General features: G+C 46.0%; 1 protein-coding gene across 1 annotated transcript; it reads right to left on the bottom strand.

The window, feature by feature from the left end:
• Nucleotides 1-1947: 1947 nt before the first annotated feature.
• LOC116545271 (HLA class I histocompatibility antigen, alpha chain G-like) lies at nucleotides 1948-4669 on the bottom strand. The gene is made up of 5 exons (XM_032271860.1): nucleotides 4457-4669; nucleotides 4057-4326; nucleotides 3561-3836; nucleotides 2363-2638; nucleotides 1948-2237 (listed from the first exon to the last, which is right to left on the bottom strand). Exons 2-5 carry the CDS (start codon nucleotides 4313-4315, stop codon nucleotides 1963-1965), a joined length of 1086 nt encoding a protein of 361 aa, XP_032127751.1. The 5' UTR covers nucleotides 4316-4326; nucleotides 4457-4669; the 3' UTR covers nucleotides 1948-1962.
• Nucleotides 4670-22980: the final 18311 nt, after the last annotated feature.

Genomic DNA, 22980 nt, shown 5'->3' on the forward strand with positions numbered 1-22980 from the left:
AGCCACCTTCCCTGTCCCCACTGCCCACACCGTGGATCACCTGCCTCACTGCACTTACCACCTTCTAGCACTTTCCTTTCTTATTCTGCTTATAGTGTTATCTATCATCTGCCTCTTCCCACTGGAACACACGCTCCACAAGGTCAGAGATTTTTCTGATTTTACTTCAGTGATGTTCCCCAGATGCAGAACCACTCTGTCCTATGTCTGGGCTGACAACAAAGGTCAGTTGAATGAATGGTCACTGCAGAGCACCTCCTATTCTAGATAGTATCCTTGTTAACACAGACTCAGGCCAAATGCTGTTTTGCGGCAGCTACAGTGCAAGGTCCCCTCACAGTGACATCCAGGCCGCCTGTGCTGTTCTCAGCAGGGCTGCTTGTGGTGTCCCACCTCCAACCCTCCTCGCACACCAACCCCCACGCACACTGCAGAACACAACCAGGTTTCTCTCTTCAGGAAAGAACAATTCTAGACTATGGGCCCAATTTCACAAACAAATTTAAGTCTAAATTAGCCTCTGCTTTAGATTCATGAGTTGGGATTGGAGCCAGCACCAAGATCACTAGAACCAGGGCAGGGAGAGAGGGCAGGAGAGCAGAGCAGAAGAGGGGCCCTAGAAGGAGGCCAGGAGCTGAATGGGTCCGAAAATTTATCTCAGAAACACAGAGACTCCCGTGTGCAGGGGCTGCCCTGGGCAATGTGTGAGCTTCTGTGGTCACAGCTCCCATGGGACAAGTTTCCACTGAAGGGACAAGGACAATGGAGCAGTGAAGCTGACACAGCTAAGGACTGACCACATAAAGCCCACCATGGACTCAGCTGCAGCTGGGCACAGGCCCCGCCCACACTCGGCTCCTCACAGCCTTCTCCATCCCCACCTGCAACAGACTCAGCACAGCGAACATGCGGATTCTGGAAGGTTCTCAGGCTTTTCATTTATTTCCTCTCTCAAATTTTAGGAATCCTCTCCTTTAATTAACCCATCAACCTCTCATGGCAAGAATCAGAAAAGAAATTTATATGCAGATTCTTATTTTCAGTAGGGAAGTGAGAGGTTGCAGCTCAGTTCACCACAAAGTTGAGACAGAGACGGAGACACCCAGCCCCAGGTCTCTGGAACAGGAAAGATGACTGGGGAGGGAACACAGGTCATCGTGGGGACAGGGGTCACGGTGGACACGGGGCGGGCTCTCTCTCCACCTCCTCACATTATGCTAACAGGGACGCAGACACATTCAGATGCCTTTGCAGAAAGAGATGCCAGAGGCTCTTGAAGCCACAAAGGGGAGGCTTAAAGAAATCCAACATCTCAGTCCCACACAAGGCAGCTGTCTCAGGCTACTCAGGCTACAGAAGAAAATAGTCAAATACAAGTCAGTCCTGGTAAGTGATGACACCCTGAATAGCCCACCACCCACCCAAAATGTCCCAAAGAATCCCTATAACCCAATCCTGTCTCCTCTGCCCCACCCCCCACCCACTTCAGACCTCCCAGGGCCTCACCTTTACAAGCTGTGAGAGACATATCAGAGTCCTGGGCACTGTCACTGCCTGGGGTCGAACAAAAACAGGACCTGGTCAGAGCCTGCAGGAGATGTGGCTAGAGGAGGAATTGTGGGGTGAACGAGCTCCTCCACACTCCCTGCCACTTACATGCAGCCTGAGAGTAGCTCCCTCCTTTTCCACCTATGGGAAGAAAATGTCCTGTGAAGGGCTAGGGAGGAGGTAGAACCATGAGGTCTTAGAGGAACCTCCTAGTCTTGGACTCAAGAAAAGTTTCCAGAACTATGACTATGGACCCAGGGCAGGATCAGGAAACATGAGGAAAGCAGGTGTGGGTCCTGGACCAATTGCCCTCCTGAGATCTGTCCTCAGCAGAGACTTTCCTCTGTGACCTGTAACTACTGGGATCAGGACCCATCACCACAATCATCAAGGTGATACATCTGTCCTTCACTGTCACATGTGTTTCACAAAAGAATAAGTGCTGGCACACAGGGCCCCAGGCTGGGTCAGCCGTGTGTGGATGGTGCTTCCCAGCAACAAGGCAGGACACACTTCTATCTGAGGCTTGAAACCCCCAGTGGGACAAGAAAACCCAGACCCCACCCCTTCCCTACCTGAGCTCTTCCTCCACATCACAGCAGTGACCACAGCTACAGTGACCACAGCTCCCAGGACGGCCAGTCCAGTGATGATGCCCATGATGGGGATGGTGGGCTGGGAAAACGGCTCTGGGAAAAGAGGGGAGGGTCAGGGGCCCTGAACTCCAGGCCTCAGCCCTGACCCTGCTGAAGGGCTCCAGAAAGGCTCCTGCTTTCCCTGAGAAGAGATATGATGCCCCCATTCTCCTCCTTACTCCATCTCAGGGTGAGGGGCTCAGGTAGTTCCTCATGCTGCACATGGCACGTGTATCTCTGCTCCTCTCCAGAAGGCACCACCACAGCCACCCACTTCTGGAAGGTTCCATCCCCCACTGGCCTGGTATCCACAAGCTCCATGTCCTGGGTGTGGTCCTCCCCATCCCGCTGCCAGGTCAGTTTGATCTCCACAGGGTAGAAGCCCAGGGCCCAGCACCTCAGGGTGGCCTCATTGTCAGAGATAGGGTGCTGGGTCACATGTGCCTTTGGGGGATCTGAGGGGAAGAGTCAGAAAATTCAGGCACTAGCCGGGCGTGGTGGCTCACGCCTATAATCCCAGCACTTTGGGCAGCCAAGGTGGGCAGACCACGAGGTCAAGAGATCGAGACCATCCTAGCCAACATGGTGAAACCCCATGTCTACTAAAAATACAAAAATTAGCTGGCATGGTGGCACATGCCTGTAATCCCAGCTGCTTGGGAGGCTGAGGCAGGAGAATCACTTGAACACAGGAGGCAGAGGTTGCAGTGAGCCCAGATCCCACCACTGCACTCCAGCCTGGTAACAGAGTGAGACTCCGTCAAAAAGAAAAGAAAAGAAGAGAAAGAAAAGAAAAGAAAGAAAAAGAAAATTCAGGCACTTTGCATCTCTCATGGGACACCCCAGCAGCACCCATGTGACCATCTTGAGAATGAACAGGACACCTGGGCTGGGAAAGGGAGCACAGAACCCAGACACCAGCATGGACACAGGCACCTGCGGTAATGTCCTGTTCCTTGGAAAGTTCGAGTCTCTGAGTGGAGGAGCAGGGACTTCTGGTCCTGACCTGAGTCGAGGCTGAGGGACTCAGAAGAGCTGGAATCAGAGTCACAAACACACTGATTGTGAGAGAGAGAACAAGGCCCAGAGGAAAAGTCCTGGTGCCCAAGGCTGCTGCAGGGGTCAAAGGGGACCGCTGATCAGTATTCCTGGGATTGTCTTCCCCTCCACTCCCTCAGAGACTTCATCCCTTAATTGTCCCAGAGAGCAGGGCGGGCCCTCAGAGTCAGTCTCTGGTACAGGCTCTAGAAACCCAGAATTCTTCCCATTCAGGACCAGAGGGAGGACGATATTCTAGTGTTGGTCCCATTTTCCTACTCTCCTGGCGTGAGCCCCGCCCAGGAGGTGTACAGGAGGTGAGGGAGGCGCTCCTGGTACCCGCGTGACGCAGCGTCTCCTTCCGGTTCTCCAGTTGTCTGCGGAGCCACTCCACGCACGTGCCCCCCAGGTAGGTCCTGACCTGCTCTGAGTATTTGTTCGCCTCCCACTTGCGCTGGGTGATCTGAGCCGCAGTGGCTGCGGCGGTCCAGGAGCGCAGGTCCTCATTCAGGGCGATATAATCCTTGCCGTCATAGGCAAACTGTTCATACCCGCGGAGGAAGCGACCATCCGGCCCCAGGTCGCAGCTGTGTATCCACTGGAGGGTGTCAGACCCTGGCCCCGCCCCCGCGATCAGCCCCGCCCCCGCCCAACCCGCTGGGATTTTGGTCCAAACTGAAAATGAAACCCGGACCCTCCCGGGTCGAAGGTCTGGGGGGGGTGGTGTCCCGCAGCCTCGGGGTGGATCTCCGACCCGGAGACTCGGGGGCCACCCGGGCCGTCCGTGGGGCATGGGGAGGGGTCGTGACCTGCGCCCCGGGCCGGGGTCACTCACCGGCCTCGCTCTGGTTGTAGCAGCGGAGCAGGGTCCGCAGGTTCACTCGGTCAGTCTGTGCAGCGGCCTTGGCTGTCCGTGTCTCCCGGTCCCAATACTCCGGCCCCTCCTGCTCCATCCACGGCGCCCGCGGCTCCATCCTCGGAATCGCGGCGTCGCTGTCGAACCGCAAGAACTGCGTGTCGTCCACGTAGCCCACGGCGATGAAGCGGGGCTCCCCGCGGCCGGGCCGGGACACGGAGGCGACTAAATACCTCATGGAGTGGGAGCCTGGGGGCGAGGAGGGGCTGAGACCCGCCCGAACCTCCGCCCGGCGCCGCTCCTCGGGTCCTGTACCCCCAGCCCGGCGGGCCCCTAGCTCCTCCAGCGGAGGCCGTTTCCCTCCCGACCCCGAACTCACCCGCCCAGGTCTCGGTCAGGAACAGGGCCCCCGAGAGCAGCAGGAGGTGGGTTGGGGCGCCATGATCCCAGCCTCGGCGTCTGGGGAGAATGAGAGTCTGGTGGGTGACCGGGGGCTTCAGAACCGGGACCGCGGCGACGCTGATTGTCTTCTCTAGAAACCCGACACCCAATGGGAGTGAGAAGCGGGGCCGCGTCTTGAGTATCCTGGAAAAAGGACCCCCAGGTTGGGATAAGAAGTGAAACTCCGGGGAGTGGGGACTTCCCAACGCTGCGCCTCCCCAGTGCAGTCATAGCCCTCGGAGCCTGAGACCCTGAGAGTCAGGCCCCGGACCTCGGACTGTCCAGATCCCTCTTCTCCTACACCAAGCCTTTTTGTCACACTGTCTGCCAAGAGTCCTGGCCGAGGATCTGTTTGTGAAAACCAGGGAGAGACCCCCAGGCTGCGCCCAGCCCCTTCCTTTTCACCCTCATCCTGGAATCCTTCTCCCTGAACTAGACCTCCCACTCCTCACCTCTTCCCTTGGACTATTCCAGAAGAAAATTTACCCCAGGGAACTTGATGGGAGAGTGCGCTTGCCCGGAGAATGGAAGTGTAGAGAAAGGGGTTTTCTCTTTAAACCTGGTGAAGTTGTGACTGAAAGCACCAGATAGAGATTCTCCTAGAGACCAGGTTTTTTCATTTGTTTATTAATACAGTGGTTAGCACCATCTTGGTAACCCCTGAATGATCAGGATTCTAATCTGTAAAAGACCTGGTTTTGGCTGCTTCGTGTGTAAGCGTGTCCAAACAGCAAGGCAATTCGACTCACAAAGCTCCTAAGTTTTACTTTTCCAGACTATGGATCCGCGACTCTGGGTTGTTGCATTTAAAATTATCTTCATTCCATACCCTGAGTTTTCCTGTGTGAGTCCAGGACATCTCAATATAAAGATGTGGGATTTGTTACTGTATATTGTAACCAGGATCCTCAAAATTGCAATGAAGTAAACATGCCCGTCATCAATGCTTAAGCACTGCCTGTTTTAATGAATTATGCACATCTAAGCAGTGTGCTTATTTTATTTGGATACTTGGTATTTTTTTTACCCTTTTGTTTTTTATCATAAGGAGACCATTAGTTTTTAGGCAGTCCCACAAAATGTATTAAATACGAATGCAAAGAACCCCCTGCTAGGCCCTTCCACTGTTTTAGAATTTGCTCCTCTCCCCTTTTCCTCACCTCCTGCTTCTCCATCCCTTCTCTCTCTCTCTGCCCCTGTCATCCCTCACACCCTCCCCTCCACTTAGTCCCCACCACCCTGTCACTCCTGAATTGTGGCACTAACACCGTCCCTCACTTCCTGCCCATGTCTGTTCTCCCCACAGTTCCTAACAGTCCTGCTAATGTGACTCAGGCCGTGTCATTTCTTCACGTACAATGGCTGGATTCTGGTCTACCATTTTGCTATATGTTTTCAATTTGTCCCATATGTTTTTGTTTCTGTTCCTCCTTTGCTACTTTCTTATATGTCAAGTAAGCATTTTTTAGTTTATGGTTTTAATTCTCCTAGTGGCTTTTAGCTATATTTATTTACACTAATTTATTGTTGTGTGATATTGTGCTGGCCTGGAGCCAGAATCTGAGCAACACTATTTTTATAAAATGCAAAACTGTTTTTAAATAAGTTGCAATGGCTGCCCCATTCTCCTCACAATAACTACTGTTCTTGGCCGCTGTAAATAGAACTGCTAGTTTGTTCTGCAAAACTATGTAAAGCTGCTTACCTTTTCTTATCAGTAACTGCTAAAATCTGTGACTTCTATCACCACCCAGACAATGTGTAAACAAATGTATATCTTGACTTCTGTAAACCACTGAAGTAACAAACAGAGTGACAAAAGTCCCCTAGACCTTGAAATGTCCGGAGACCCCCGCCCTTGTCTCCGCCGAGGAGGTGAATCACAGAATCCCCTAGCCCTTGGAATGTCCGAAACGTTTTCATCCCCATCCCCGCTCTTCACCCCCACTCCCAAGGTGGTTTTTCAGGTATAAAAAGTCTTGGCACCCTCCTTTTGATGCCACAGGTTGGAGAGACGTGAGTCCTCTGTGGTCGCCGGCATAATAAATGACCCTGCAATCTGGCATACTTTTGTCTTGGTGCTAACTTTCTACGCTGGGTCCAATACAACAGTTGTAAGAATTGAAGTCTGATTTCTTGACTTTTCACAGTGAAGTTTAGGTTATGTTAAGCTCCATCCAGCAAATTAAAGGACACATGTAACAACAATGTAGTTTCATTTAACCTACCATTATGCTATTATTGTTGTATATATTATATCAATATACTTATAAACTCAATAATGCAGTAATACTTTTTGTTTTAAGCCTCATATTGTCATTAAGAAAATGAGTGTGTGTGTGATGTGTGTGTGCATCGTTTCTGTTGTTAGTTGTCCCTTTCTGTGTATCTGGGTCACCATCTCGAATCACTTCCCTTCAGCCTGAAGAGCTTCCTTTAAAATTATATGTAGTACAAGACCCCTATGAAATGAATTTTCTGATTTTGATGATGTAAAAGTGTCTTCATTTTTGCCTTCTTCCCTCACCCTTTTTCTTTTTCTTATTGGGGCATTTGTGTATAATAAAATTCACCAGTTTTAGCTGCATTTTTGATGAATATCGATAATCATTTATAGTCATATAACTACCACACTGCCTAAAGAACAGTTTCTTTTCCCTAAAAACTTTCTTCACACCCCTTTCAACTTAATCCTTGCCTCCCACCCTGACCCCCTTCCCTTCACTCAACCACTGCTCTGCTTCTGTTACTGTAAGAATAAAATTTCTAGAATTTCTTGGACATGCAATCATATGTTATGTGGTCCTTTGTTTGCTCTCACTTAGCATAACAATGTTTGAGATTATTCCATGTGGTTAAGAGTAATAACATTTCATTCATTTTTGTTGTTGAGTAGCTACTGAGTATTATTGGAATTCCAGTTTATTCACTGGTTTCTTTATTCTCCAGCTGATAGACATGTGAGTTATGTCCAGTTAGGGTCTGTTATTAATGAAGCCACTACACGTCTTTGCATGGCCTTACATTTTCATTTCCTTTGGACAAATAAATATTTGTGGTTTGTTGGGTCATGGTAAGTGGATGGGTAGCTGTTTAAGAAATTGTGATAGTATTTTATAAATTGACTGCAACTTTTTTTGCATTCCTATCAACAATATTAAGAAATTTTAATTTTTTCCATATTCTTACCGGTATTCAGACTTACCATATGTCTTTTTAACTTTACCTATTCTAGGTGATGTGTGATAGTTTCTCACTGTGGTTTTAACTTGCACTTCTTTGATAACTAGTATCATTGCTATCTTGTCATGTTTGTCTAAGAGACTTATTACATATCTTTTGTGGTGAGGTGGGCAGATCACTTGAGGTTAGGAGTTCAAAACTAACCTGGCCAACATGGCGAAACCCCGTATCTACTAAAAAAAAAAAAAAGAAAGAAAGAAAAACTATGTATCTTTTGTGAATAATTTTGCAAATTTAATCATTAATTCCAGAAACTTTTACAGAATTCTTTATGATATTCTACATATGCAACTAAGCTGAGAAAGAAAAATTTTATTTCTTCCTATTTTTTTTTCTTTTTGAAGTTATTGATATTTAGTAAAGACAGGGGTTCACTATGTTGCTTAGGCTAGTCTCGAACTCCTGAACTGAAGTGATTGTCCCACTTTGGCCTCCCAAAGTACTGGGATTACAGGCATGAGGCACCATACCTGGTCCTTTTATTGGTCTTTTATTTCATTTTCTTGCAACATTGCAGTGGTCAGGATGCTCATAAGGTGTTTAAACAAAAATGAGGAGAGCCGTATATTTGCTTTGTTGCTGATCTTAGGAAGGAAGCATCTGGCCTTTCATAATTGAAGATGACGGTAGCTGTAAACATTTTGTACATGTTCTTAACCACATCGAAGATATTCCTTTCGATTTTTAGTTTACTGAGATATTTTGTCATGAAGTGGTCTTTATTTTTGCAAGTGCTTTTTCTGCATCTATTACAATAATTGTATAACATTTGTTTTTTGTTTTATTAATTGGGTGAATTGTGTTGTTTAATTTTCAGGTGTTAAACCAACCTTACTTTCCCATGAAAAAGACCAATGTGACATGGCATATTATTCATTTTATGTATATCTTAATTGGATAAGGTTTTGTATAGAATTGTGAGTCTGGCCGGGCATGGTGGCTCACGCCTGTAATCCAAGCACTTTGAAGGCCATGGTGGGCGGATCACCTGAGGTTGGGAGTTCAAGACCAGCCTGATCAACATGGTGAAATCCTGTCTTTAAAAAAAAAAAAAAGAAAGAATTGTGAGTCTGTATTTAAGAGGAAAATTTGTTCTTGATTCTTTTTCTTGTGATGTTCTTGTCTGGGTTTTCTATCTGGATACTGCTGGTGATATGGTTTGGCTCTGTGTCCCCACCCAAATCTTATCTTGAATTACACTCTCATAATTCCCACGTGTTATGGGAGGGACCCAGTGGTAGATAGTTTGAATCATGGGGTCAGTTCTCCCAATACCGTTCTTGTGGTAGTGAATAAGTCTCATTTGATCTGATGGTTTTATCAGGGGTTTCTGCTTTTGCAGCTTCCTCATTTTCTCTTGTTGCTGCCATGTAAGACGTGCCTTTTGCCTCCCACCATGATTCTGAGGCCTTCCTAACCATGTGGAATTGTAAGTCCAATTAAACCTCTTTTTCTTCTCAGTCTTGGGTATGTCTTTATCAGCAGGGTGAAAATGGACTAATACAGTAAATTGGTACCAGTGAGAGGGGTGCTGCGGAAAAGATGCCTGAAAATGTGGAAGTGACTTTGAAGCTGGGTATCAAGCAGAGGTTGGAACAGCTTGAAGGGCTCAGAGCAAGACAGGAAAATGTGGGAAAGTTCGGAACTGTTAGGTTTCCATGTGCAAGCCTGGAGCCCGAAAGTCTGAAGTCCTACCTGCCCTGGCTAATATTCCTGTCCCCCCCCCCACATTCGCCATTGTCCCTAATTGCCCACATGAGCTTTCCGAACAAGCCCCTCACCCAACCCTGCCATCTTAACTGTTCTTATGATAATGTAAATACCTCTCACCCAACCCTGCCTTCTTAACTGTTATGATCATGTAAATACCTCTCACCTAACCCTGCCATTGTAACTGAACTTGTGGTCAAGTATACTCCTTGCCCCTAACACCCACCACTGTAACTAAACTTACTCTGCAACAACCCCACCCCCCAAAAAATCTACCCAAACCTATAAAACCTACTCCTATCCCATTGCCCTTTTCTAATGCACTTTTCGGCCTTAGCCCACCTGCACACAGGTAAATAAACAGCCATGTTGCTCACACAATGCCTAAAACGTCTCTTCATTCAAAGCATGCGTTTTTCAACATTTGGTGCTGAAACCTGGGACGGGGAAACCCCTACGAGAGACCAAAACCCTGACCCTGTTCCTGTGCTCCCTCCATGAAGAGAGAGATCTACCTACCGACCTGAGGTCATCAGACCAGCCCACAGATGCACACCACCAGCTATTTTGGTAAGCAGTCTCTCTTTTTTGCTTTCCCATACTGTTGTCTTTTCCTTTCCACTTCCTCCCCCTTTTGGTTTCATCCTTTTTCCACTGCAAAGACAAGGAAAATCAGGTAAACCAAGTTCTTGCATGAGGCTCATGACCAGAGAATCCTACGTAGGTCACAGATCCGGGAACCCAGTTTCCCAAGGGGTTTGACTATCGTGGAGATGTTCACCCTAGTCACTCGCCCACGAGGCTCATGGCCAATATTGGTGGCAGGTCAACACAGAGGACTCTCTTTAACCACCCACTAATGACGAGGTTCAACCCAGGCTCAACTAGGGATGCCTGTTGAGCAGCTGGGTTGTGTGCCCATTTTCCTTGTCTCTGCTGCCTTTCCAGAACCATGGGCGATCGTCCGTCTTCTGTCCCTCCCTCCTCTCCATTGGCCTGTGTTCTAAAAAACCTCAAGCCTCTTCAACTGTCTCCTGACCTAAACCCCAAATGTCTCATCTTCCTCTGTAACACTGCACGGCCACAATACAAGTTAAACAACAGCTTCATTTGGCCAAAAAATTGCACTTTCAACCTCTCTATTTTACAAAATTTAGACAATTTTTGTCGCAACACGGGCAAATGGTCCAAAATTCCTTACGTCCAGGCATTTTTTGACACACCAATCCCTCCCTCCTTCTCTTCCCTTCCGTCTGTCCCTCCTTCCTCTGCTGGTAAGCCAGAACCTTCCTTGTCCATCAACTCTTCCAAACTTTCTCCTCCCCACCTGTCCAAACCAGGCCCTAATCTGGAAGCTAACCCCAACCCCCAGAGCCTTCCTCCTCTTCCTCTGCCCACAGCCCACCTCCTTATGCCCCTCCTGTCACCTCCCACCTCATACGTGGCCCAGCTTACAGTTTAGTCCTGCGGTTACCTCCTCTGCCCCTGCCCAACAATTACCCTTTCCAGAGGTGGCTGGAGCCAAAGGCATAGTTAGGGTGCATGTTCCTTTTCCTTTATCCAACCTTTCCAATTGGCCACGAGTTAGGCTCCTTTTCATCAAATCCTCCAATACTTAACCCAGTCCTGTAATCTCACCTGGAGTAACTTAAATGTCATCCTTCCTTCTACTCTCAGCCCTAAAAACTGCCTAATATGCATTTTATCATCCAATCAACCCCAACGTTACAAAAAAGGTACAGAAATTAAAATCTGGGCCTCAAACCCCACAACAGGAATTAAGCAACCTCACCTTCAAGGTGTTCAATTATAGGGAAAAATCTGCCCAGCGGCAGCACATCTCAAAACTACAGATCCTTGCCTCTTCTGTAAGACAAACCCAGCCACACCACTGGCTCTCAAAGACTGCAAAGCCCCCAGACTGCAGCACATCCAGCTGCCCTTCCCAAACCCTGCTTCAAGTGTCAGAAATCTGGCCATTGGGCCAAGAAATGCCCACAGCCCGGGATTTCTCCTAAGCCCTGCCCTGTCTGTGCAGGGCCCCCACAAAAAGTCAACTGTCTGACTCACGTCGCTGCTCCCAGAGCTCCTGGAGCTCCAACCCTCAGCTCGGTGGCTTAAGACTAACACTGTCCTAGCATCTCGGAAGGCCCCTGGACCATCATGGACGCCAAACTTCGGGTAACTCTTACGGTGGAGGGTAAGTCCATCTCCTTCTCAATGAGCGCAGAGACCACCCACCCCATGCTGCATTCTTTCCAAGAACCTGTCTCCTGGGCCTCCATAACTGTTGTGGGAATTGATGGCAAGACCTCCAGGCCTCTCAAAACTCCCCAAGTCTGGTGTCAATTAGGCCAGCACTCCTTTCCACATTCTTTCCTAATCATCCCCACTTGTCCAGTTCCCCGGTTGGGCCAAAATATCCTAGCAAAATTGTCTGCCTCCTTAACTATTCCTGGGCTACAGCCACACCTCATTGCCACCCTCCTCCCCAAACCCGTACCTCCCTCAATAGCTTCCTTTATGTTCCCCAACCTTAACCCTAGGGTGTAAAACACCACCTTCCCATCCGTTGCTACAAGTCACTCACCCCTCATCATCCCCTTAAAACCTAACCACCCTTACCTGAGCAGCTCCAGTACCCCATCCCACAACAGACTTTAAATGTAAAGCCTGTTATCACCCATCTATTGCAACAGGGTCTTTTAATTCACCCTCCTGCTTCTTCAGCATCTATACTCAAAGGGGTATCATGTATCCCCTTCCAAGGCCCAAATTTCTTCCCCATCTGTTATAATCTTTCACTAGCATACACACGCCCTCCTTGCCAACCGTATACGTTTAATTTCCCAAACCCCAACCCCATCCACCAAACAACAGCTTCTCCTTCCTGGGTGTGGTTGCTACTTTCACCTCTGGATATCAGGTTTCGCTATTCTAACTAAGCCATTGTATAAACTCACAAAAGAAAATTTACCCAACCCTATTAATCCTAAGTCCTTTCCTCATGCCTCTTTTCACTCCGTAAAAAACAGCTCTAAAAACTGCTCCCTCCCTAGCTCTCCCCAACCTGTCTCACCAGTTTTTCATTATATACTGCTAAAATCCAGGGCTGTACGGTTGGGATTCTCACCTAGGAGCCAGGCCCATGGCCTGTAGCCTTTTTGTCCAAACAACTTAACCTCACAGTCCTGGGCTGGTTCTCACAACAACACGCAGGAGCAGCTGCTGCCCTAATACTCTTAAAATCCCTCAAAATCACAGGCTATGCCCCATTTACCCTCTAGCTCTCATAACCTCCAAAGTTTTCTCTTTACACCTCACACACTTTCAGCCCCTCACCTTCTCCACCTTTATGCAGTCGCCCTACTACTTAAACCACACCTCAAAAAGTCTGTTTCTATTGTAGCAGGAGCTGCCGCAAGAAACAGAGCTCTCCAACACCAAATGGGAAGGAAGAGGTTTATTATTATGGCCAGGAGCCAGGCGATGATTTGTCTAAACCCAGCTCATCTAACAAAGGAAAGTTCTGCCTTTATATAGGCTTACACTCTAGATATTACACGTGAAAGAATCTCAGGTTTACAGCCTTAGAAACCACGAGTAAAAGGGTTTCGGGTTTACAGTTTTAGAAATCACATATGAAAGGGTTTCAGGTTTACAGGGCTGTCGTTCGGACCATGGGCTCTTTGGGGTCATATGAGTCCAGCCTCCCTCTCCATTAGTCCAGTGCCCTTTTCATTGGCTTGAACAGAACCCCTTCACTTTTGTTTGAAGCCCTGTGCTCAGGGTCTCCCTGTTTTCCCATTAGCTGGGTCACGGGTCCTTCCAATGTCGTATTTTCTATGCGTTAGTCTTCAGGGCTTTTAGGAGCAAAAGAAGTATGCATGTGAAACTCATCACCTAGCCTCTAGTTTGTGTTAAAAAGATACATAAGCAGCTGATGGTAATCAGCAGGAGTGGGGTTATGAGTCTGAATAATTGTTTGCAGTAGGTCAGCGAGAGCCTGTGGCTCCTTGGTATCAAAAACTTTCCTGCCACTGGAGCTGCCAGACCCTTGGAAGTCTGCGTCTGTCAGTGGGGGGGAATGGTGGTTTCTAGCAGTCTATCCCTTGGCCACTAAAATAGATGCTGTCTGTCTTCCTAACCACTTCGAATGGTTCAAAACTAACTGCAACCATGAATCTATGTACAGAAATTGATCAAGGTGTTCTAGCTTGTCACATATAACCTCATGCCTTACTCTGGAGACAAAAGACCTGTCTAGGGTCCCCTTCGAGGGCCAACCTACCCCAAATGCTGGGCAATCTATCTCACATAAAGTCCTTAATTTCTCTGGTGTCATAGCTACTCTATAATTCCCACTAAATCCTTTCTTGAAATTTTTCAGCATGGTCTCTAAAGGGGTGGGCTTGCTGTGAGAGTGACCCATGCTTACGCTCCAAAGAAGCAATTCTCATAGTTAAGAGAGTGTTACTTCACCCACAGCAGTTCCCACCCAGCGAGATGCAGCACTCTCCAATTTACATTCACTTCAAATCCTTCCACAACGCCTAGATGGCAAAGGCTTCTCCACTCAGCCTTATGTGGCTGTCTCTAATTCCAACTAGCCCTACAAATTGCTTGATGCATGAGGCCCCTCCTTCTAATGGGCCCATTACTCCCACCTTTCACAACTGAGGAGTCCAGTTGGATCCCTCTACACGCGCGCACACACACACACACACACACACACACACACACTCTCTCTCTCTCTCTCTCTCTCTCTCTCCTTCCTCCACCCAAATCAAAACCATAAGCAAAAAGCTTCCAAGGTTAGTTACAAAGGAAGAGAGAGAGAGAGCCAAGTTCAAAAGTGCTAAACCTGGCACACGTGGGTGATCAGCCCATGCTTTCACCTAGAAGAGGTGGGCTATCTTCCCCGGGATCAATCCTGCCATATTTCTATTGTTCAGACGTTCCAAGTATCCGTTCCTTCTTAGTGTTCAGCCACTGGGTGGATCCACACTGCAGGGGCTTTCCTTCTCTGCTCTGGCGACGTTTTCCACCAGGCAAATACCTGCCCAGGAACCATGTCGCTCCAGTGGGCAGGAGCCCCCTGCAGGGATGCTCTAAAGGGCTAGGCAAATCACCTGAAAGGCTCTCTCCTTCCGTCTGCCAACCCAGCTGGTCTAACAAAGGAAGGTTCTGCCTTTATATAGGCTTACACTCTAGATATTACACACGAAAGAATTTCAGGTTTACAGCCTTAGAAATCATGAGTGAAAGGGTTTTGGATTTACAGCTTTAGGAATCACATGTGAAAAGGTTTCAGGTTTACAGTTTTAGAAATCACCTATGAAAGGGTTTCAGGTTTACAGTTTTAGAAATCACATATGAAAGGGTTTCAGGTTTACAGTTTTAGGAATCACATATGAAAGGGTTTTGGGTTTACAGTTTTAGGAATCATATGTGAAAAGGTTCTGGTCTCTGGATGGAGGAGTGGGGTGGGGGGTTTGATCTCATTTAAGTAAAAACAGTGTCTTCTGGAGAGTTCCCCCAATACCAAGCCTGCCATCTACAGGAAGGTGATTCAGGAGGCGCCAGTCAGCCAGCCTTTTCTCCTATTGAAATGCAGTGTGGAAGTCAAGGGGGAGGTGATCCCAGATGCCTGGGTCTCCTTCCTCACTATTATTTTCTGTCTAACTGTGCTCAAATTCACTGTACTCATTGACTTTTACATGCCCTGCTTTTGTTTAAGTTGCCGGTTTACACTTTTCCTCCAGGCAATTACAGCTAATATTTCGCTCTTAATCTGGCTCCCATTCTCTGCTCAAACCCAATCTTGTTAATAAAAGTGAATGGTTGCTTATAAATACCACGAGCTTCCTCATGCACCGTAAAAACAAAAGCTCTCCCTCCACACAGTTAACCTTCTCTAATACTAGCTTTCTCCTTCTCTTATTTAAACCCTGTGTTTTTCCTATTAATCTCTCAATTCCTACAAAATCATATAGAAGCAATCGCCAATCAGTCAATACAACAAATGCTCCTTCTAACAACCCCACAATATTACCCCTTGCCCCCAAATCTCCCAGCAGTCAAAATTCTTTCTCATTTTTAGGTTTCCACGCTGCCCCCAATCCCACTCAAAGAAGCCTTGAGAAACTTCGCCCCCACTCCCTAAAACCTGTTATCACCCCCTCTTCTCTAATTCTTTCCCTCTCTATATTAAGAAAAACAGTATGTCAGGTCTCCATATGCAAGCCTGGAGCCCGAAAATCTGAAGTCCTGCCTGCTCCGGCTAATATCTCCCACCCCCCCGACTGGGTTCGCCATTGTCCCTAATCGCCCAGCCCATCAAAGACCCCCCCCCCCCCCCCCCCCCACCCCCCCCCCCCCCCCCCCCCCCCCGACAAGCCCCTCACCCAACTCTGCCATCTTAACTGTTCTTATGATAATGTAAATACCTCTCACCCAACCCTGCCTTCTTAACTGTTATGATCAAGTAAATACCTCTCACCTAACCCTGCCATTGTAACTGAACTTGTGGTCTTGTATACTCCTTACCCCTAGCCCCACCACTGGAACTAAACTTACTCTGCAACACCCCCACCGCCCAAAAAAACTACCCAAACCTATAAAACCAACTCCTATTCCACTACCCTTTTCTAATGCCCTTTTCGGCCTTAGCCCACCTGCACCCAGGTAAATAAACAGCCATGCTGCTCACACAAAGCCTGTTTAAAAAGTCTCTTCATTCAAAGCACACATTTTTCAACAGGAACCTCCTAGAGACTTGCTGAATGGCTTTGACAAAAATGCTGATAGTGATAGGAACAATAAGGTCCCGGCTGAGGTGGTCTCAGATGCAGACGGCCAACTTGTTAGGAGCTGGAGCAAAGGTGACTCTTGTTATATTTTAGCAAAGAGACTGGTGGCATTTTGCCCCTGCTCTAGAGATTAGTGGAACTTTGAACTTGAGAGAGATTATTTATGGTATCTGGTGGAAGAAATTTCTAAGCAACAAAGCATTCAAAGGTTGAGTTGGGTGCTGTTAAAAGCATTCCATTTTAAAAGGGAAACAGAGCATAAAACTTCAGAAAATCGTAGCCTGACGATGCAGTAGAAAAGAAAAACTCATTTTTGGGGGAGAAACTCAAGCTGGCTGCAGAAATTTGCATAAGTAACAAGGAGCCAAACGTCGATCCCCAAGACAATGGGGAAAATGTCTCCAGGGCACGACAGAGGTCTTCAGGACAGCCCCTCCTATCACAGACCCCCTCCTATCAATCATAGGAGGGAAAAATGGTTTCATGGTGGGGCCCAGGGTCTTCATGCCATGTGTAGCCTACAGACTTAGTGACCTGCATCCCAGCTCCTCCCACTGTTTCTGAAAGGGGCCAAGGTACAGCTTGGCCCATGGCTCCAGAGGGTGCAACCTTTAAACCTTGGCAGTTTCCATGTGGTTTTGATCCTGCAGGTGCACAAAAGTCAAGAATGGAGATTTGGGAACCTCCACCTAGATTTCTGAAGATGTACAGAAATGCTTGGGTGTTGGGGGAAACAGCAATGGAGGAAGGGCTTACAGAGTGCCTACATAAAATGGTTACAAGTACTGGAACAGTAAACCGCGGCTAACTGTGTCAGACCTCTGGGGAGGGAAACTTCCCTAAGCCTTCATGTTCCAGGTGCAGAGTGACCTTGTTCTGTTAACAGTACATAACATGCTCAAGGACTTAAGACCCCTTCTGTAGCATTACAAAGTCACCAGACTTGTAGGCTCCTTGTGAGACTCACTCCCTCCAGCTGCGCCTAGAATGCAATCTATAGATAACCACATGCTTCTGCTTTTCAGAGTTTCCCAAAAAGCCGCATGGCTAGCAATCTTTAGAATGACGTGCCAGTTCCTGTTCACCGAAGACTGCTCCACCGTCACGCCACCCCCTCCCCACTATCACCTCACCTTCACCCCACCATCTGCTGACTGCTTAAAGTGATTGTAAACAGTAAATACTGTGGGGCCTAAGCGCAGGACCTTCACTGCCTCCATTACAAGTGACAGTTCCTTGGTCCCACTTTCATTCTTAGTCTGTCTTTTTCTCATTCTTTTGTCGCCACCTAACTCAGGGTACCCACGGGTACCCAGGGGACTGGCACCCTACACTTGGATGCCCAGGCAAAAGTTTGCTGCAGGGGCAGGGCTCTCATGGAGAGCCTCCGCTAGGGCAGTGTGGAGGGGAAATGTGGGGCTGGAGCCCCGTCACAGAGTCCCTACTAGGGCACCTGGTGGAGCTGTGAGAAGAGGGCCACCATGCTCCAGACCCCAGAATGGTAGATCCACCAACAGCTTGCACTTTGCACCTGGAAAATCCACAGACGCTCAACACCAGAATGTGAAAGCAGCCAGGAGGGGGCATATACCTGCAAAGCCACAAGGGCAGGTTGCCCAAGATACGGGGAACTACCTCTTCATCAGCATGACCCAAATGTGAGACACAGAGTCAAAGGAGTTCATTTTGGAGCTTTAGAGTTGGACTGCCCCACTGAATTTAGGACTTGCTTGGGCCCTGTAACTCCTTTGTTTTGGCAAATTTCTCCCATTTGGAATGGTTGTATTTACCCAATATCTGTACCCCCATTGTATCTAAGAAGTAACTAGCTTGCTTTTGATTTTACAGGCTCATAGGTGGAAGGGTCTTGCCTTGTCTCAGATGAGACTTTGGACTGTGGACTTTTGGGTTAATGCTGAAATAAGGAAAGACTTTGGAGGATTGTTGGGAAGGGTTGGTTTTGAAATGTGAAGACATGTGATTTGGAGGGGCAAGAGGCAGAATGATATGGTTTGGCTCTGTGTCCCCACCCAAATCACATCTTGAATTGCACTCCCACAATTTTTACATGTTGTGGGAGGGACCCAATGGGAGATAATTTGAATCATGGGGGCTGTTTCCCCATACTGTTCTTATGGTATTTAATAAGGCTCACAAGATCTGATGGTTTTATCAGGGGTTTCTGCTTCTGTATCTTCTTCATTTTCTCTTGTCTCTGCCATGTAAAAAGTGCCTTTCACCTCCTGCCATGGTTCTGAGGCCTCCCCAGCCATGTGGAATTGTAATTCCAATTAAACTTCTTTTTCTTTTTTTTTTTTTTTTTTTTGAGACGGAGTCTCGCTCTTGTTACCCAGGCTGGAGTGCAATGGCACGATCTCGGCTCACCGCAACCTCCGTCTCCTGGGTTCAGGCAATTCTCCTGCCTCAGCCTCCTGAGTAGCTGGGATTACAGGCACGTGCCACCATGCCCAGCTAATTTTTTGTATTTTTAGTAGAGACGGGGTTTCACCATGTTGACCAGGATGGTCTCGATCTCTTGACCTGGTGATCCACCCGCCTCGGCCTCCCAAAGTGCTGGGATTACAGGCTTGAGCCACCGCGCCCGGCCTCCAATTAAACTTCTTTTTCTTCTGAGACTCGAGTATGTCTTCATCAGCAGCATGAAAACAGACTAATACAGCTGGCTTCATAGATTGAACTGAAAACTGTTGCCTCCTTTAAATGGTATGTGATGTTATTTCTGAATTATATGTTTAATATAATTCATCAGTAAAGCCCTCTGGGCCTGGAGTTTCCTAGAGGAGAAGGATTTTGGTTACAAATTCAATTTCTAAAATCAATAAATGACTGGCCACATTTTTATCTCTTCTCAGGTCAATTTTTCCTAAGTTTTCTCTCTCAAGGAAATTGTTCATTTGTTTGTCAAACTTATTGACATGAGATTATCAGTGTTTCTTTTTGAGATCTAGAGTGTGCACTGATGTTCTGTCTTTTATTCCTGATCTCGTTAATGTGTATCTTTTTGTCTTGATCAATCTAGCTAGAAATTTTTAAAGTATACTGATTTTTTCGCCACAGAACCAATATTTGGGTTCATTAATTTTCTCTATTTTTCTGCTTCATTTTTTTCTATTTCATTATTATTTCCTTTCTTCTGCATGCTTTGGTTTAATTTGTTCTTCTTTGTTTCTTACAGCAGAAACTAATTTACTAATTTGAGACCTACCTTCTTTCTCAATATAGGCATTTAAGGATTTTGGTTTTATTCTCTAGCAGTGCTTCAACTACATTTGATATATTGTGTTTCGTCATCCTTCAGAAAACAGATTTTCTAATTTCTCTTGTGATTTCCTCTTTGAATAAATTGTTATTTAGAATTTTGATGTTTAATTTCCAATACTTAGTATTTTCATGATTGTCTCTCCTAGTCAATCTGGGCAGTAATTATAGAATATCACAGTCTTTGTCGCAAACAACAGAACTCTATTTCTCACAGTTCTGGAGGCTGGGAAGTCAAAGATGAAGACCTGGGAAGAGTCAGTGCATGGTGAGGGCTGCTTCCTGATTCATGGATGTTGCCTTTTCTTGGTGTCCTCACAGGTGGAAGGGGAAAGGAGCTCTCTGGGGTCCCTTTTGTAAGGACATTCATTTTATAATGAGGATTTTGCCTTCACTGCATGATCACTTCCTAATGGCTCTACCTCCAAACCCCATCACAGTAGAGATCAGATTTCAGTTACAAGTTTAAGGGTGACAAAACAATTCAGTCCCACAGGATTATCTTGTTGTTATAGATTTCTAACGTATTTCCAGTATGGCCAGAAAATGTATTCTGTATTATTTCAATGTTTCAGTGTGTTTTTTGTCTTATGACCTGAAATATGGTTTCTCCTGGTAAATGTATCATTCATATTTGAGATAATATATATTTTCCATTGATGTGCCTACATATATACATAAATTAAGCCTGGGTGCTTAATAATGTTTTTCAGTTTTCTATATCTTTGCTAAATTTTTCTTAGTTTTTGTATTTATAGCTGAAAGAAAGCTTTAAAATGTCTAATCACGTTCATGGAATTCTCTACTTCTCTCTGTAATTTTGTCAATTTTTCTTCATGAACTCTGAAGACTTGCTATTGGACCCGTTTTGGTTGCATGTCTTTCTGTTGAATTTACCCTTTAGTTTTCTCTCTGGTAAAATCTATCATTTGAAAATCTTTTACTGGTATAGAATAACAATTTCAATTCCCTTATGCTTACTGTTTGTATGGCATTCCCTTTTCCATCAATTTTTACTTATCTGTTCTTTCATATGGAAATTGCATGTTGTGCATTACATGCAGATATGTGTTCATTGCAACACTAGTCACAATAGCAGACATGGAATCAATGTAAATGCCCATCATTGGTAGACTGGATAAAGAAAATGTGGCACATATGCACCAGGGAACACTATGCAGCCATAAAAAGAATGAGATCATGTACTTTGCAGGAACATGGATGGAGCTGGAGGGCATTATCCTTTGCTAACTAAGGCAGGAACAGAAAATCAACTACCACATGTTCTCACTTACGAGTGGGAGCTAATTGATGAGAACAGACACATAGAGGGGAACAACACACACTGGGGCCTACTTGAAAGTGGAGGGTGGAAGGAGGGAGAGGATCAAGAAAAATAATGAATGGGTGCTAGGCTTAATATAAGTGAATACTAATAGGTACAGAAATTATATAACAAACTCCCATAATACAAATTTACCTATATAAAAAACCTGCACATGTACCCTGAACTAAAAATGAAAGTTAAATTAAAAAAAAAAAAAAGTTCATGTCTTGAAAAGAGCATGTGGTTGGGTTATTATTATTATTATTTTTTTTTAAGACGGAGTTTCATTCTTGTTACCCAGGCTGGAGTGCAATGGCGCGATCTCGGCTCACTGCAACCTCCGCCTCCTGAGTTCAGGCAATTCTCCTGCCTCAGCCTCCTGAGTAGTTGGGATTACAGGCATGCGCCACCATGCCCAGCTAATTTTTTGTATTTTTAGTAGAGACGGGGTTTCACCATGTTGACCAGGATGGTCTCGATCTCTTGACTTCGTGATCCACCCACCTCGGCCTCCCAAAGTGCTGGGATTACAGGCGACAGCCACCGCGCCCGGCCCTGGGTTATTTTTTTAATCCACTCACAGAATCTCTGCCCTTAGTTGGAGTGTTGATTTATATAGGTTTTTGTCATTATTAATATGATAGGTTTTAGGTCTACAACGTTATGTCTCAGCTCTGTATTCCTGTTGTCCTCACCAATGATTTCTCATCAGAAACCACAGAAACAAGTTAAAGTAGAATAACATCCTTAAAAGTGCTGGAAGAAGGCCGGGAGCGGTGGCTCAAGCCTGTAATCCCAGCACTTTGGGAGGCCGAGGCGGGTGGATCACCAGGTCAAGAGATCGAGACCATCCTGGTCAACATGGTGAAACCCGTCTCTACTAAAAATACAAAAAATTAGCTGAGCATGGTGGCGCATGCCTGTAATCCCAGCTACTCAGGAGGCTGAGGCAGGAGAATTGCCTGAACCCAGGAGGTAGAGGTTGCGGTGAGCCGAGATCGCGCCATTGCACTCCAGCCTGGGTAACATGAGTGAAACTCCATCTCAAAAAAAAAAAAAAGTGCTGGAAGAAAAAAAACATCAACTAAGAATTCTATATTGAGTACAGATGTCCTTCAAGATAAAGGCAAAATAAGGAGATATTTCAGGTAAAGGAAAATTAAGAGAAATTGTCACCAGCAGATGTGTACAATAAAAATTGGTAAAGAAAAATTTAGGCTAAAAGAAATTGGTAAAGAAAAATTCAGGCAAAAAGCAAATGATACCAGGTGGAAAATGAGATTATCAGAAAAGATGAAGATGGTCAGAAGTGGTAAATTTTAAGTGCAAAAGTCTTTCTTGCTCCCCGCACCCCATTTAATCTTCCTTTATATACATAGAACTGTTTAAAGGTAAAATAAGAAGGCTTTCTTGTGGGGCTTATAACCTGTGTAGATACATCACATATAATATCTATAGCATAAAAGATGGACATTGCATAGAGAATAAATGGTTGCAAGATTTGTATATATGTATGTGTGTGTGTGTGTACTGGTACATTATTAACTGAATTCACAGCTGAATTCTACCAGATAAATGAAGAAGAGCTGGTACCATTCCTACCAAAACTATTCCAAAAAATTGAAGAGGAGGAACTCCTCCCCAACTCATTCTATGAGGCCAGCATCATCCTGATACCAAAACCTGGCAGAGACAAAACAAAAAATGGTAACTTCAGGTCAGTGTGTTTGATGAACATTGATGCAATAAACCTGAACAAAGTACTTGCAAACCAAATCCAGCAACCCATCAAAAAGCTAATCCACCATGATCAAGTAGGCTTCATATCCGAGATGCCAAATTGGTTCAACATATGCAAATCAATAAATGTGATTCATCACATATATAGAATTAAAGACAAAAACCACATGATTATCTTAATAGATCCAGAGAAGTCTTTTCATAAAAGTCATAATTCCTTTATGTTAAAAACTCTCAATAAACTAGATATTGAAGGAACATACCTAAAAATAATAAGAGCCACCTATGGAAAACTGACAGCCAACATCACACCAAATGGGGGAAGCATTCCTCCTGAAAATTAGCACAAGA

This window comes from Sapajus apella, unplaced genomic scaffold, assembly GCF_009761245.1.
Source record: "Sapajus apella isolate SASKATOON/1434 unplaced genomic scaffold, GSC_monkey_1.0 scaffold252, whole genome shotgun sequence".
In the NCBI taxonomy this organism is placed as follows: domain Eukaryota; kingdom Metazoa; phylum Chordata; class Mammalia; order Primates; family Cebidae; genus Sapajus; species Sapajus apella.

Bases quoted from the DNA above. Each gene is read 5' to 3' on its own strand.
- LOC116545271 (XM_032271860.1), bottom strand. From the start codon at position 4,315: ATGAGGTATTTAGTCGCCTCCGTGTCCCGGCCCGGCCGCGGGGAGCCC. The intron at 3,837-4,056 runs GTGAGTGACCCC...GGGCGGGGCCAG, and splicing joins CTACAACCAGAGCGAGGCCG to GGTCTGACACCCTCCAGTGG. The intron at 2,639-3,560 runs GTACCAGGAGCG...TCTTCCCCTCAG, and splicing joins GGAGACGCTGCGTCACGCGG to ATCCCCCAAAGGCACATGTG.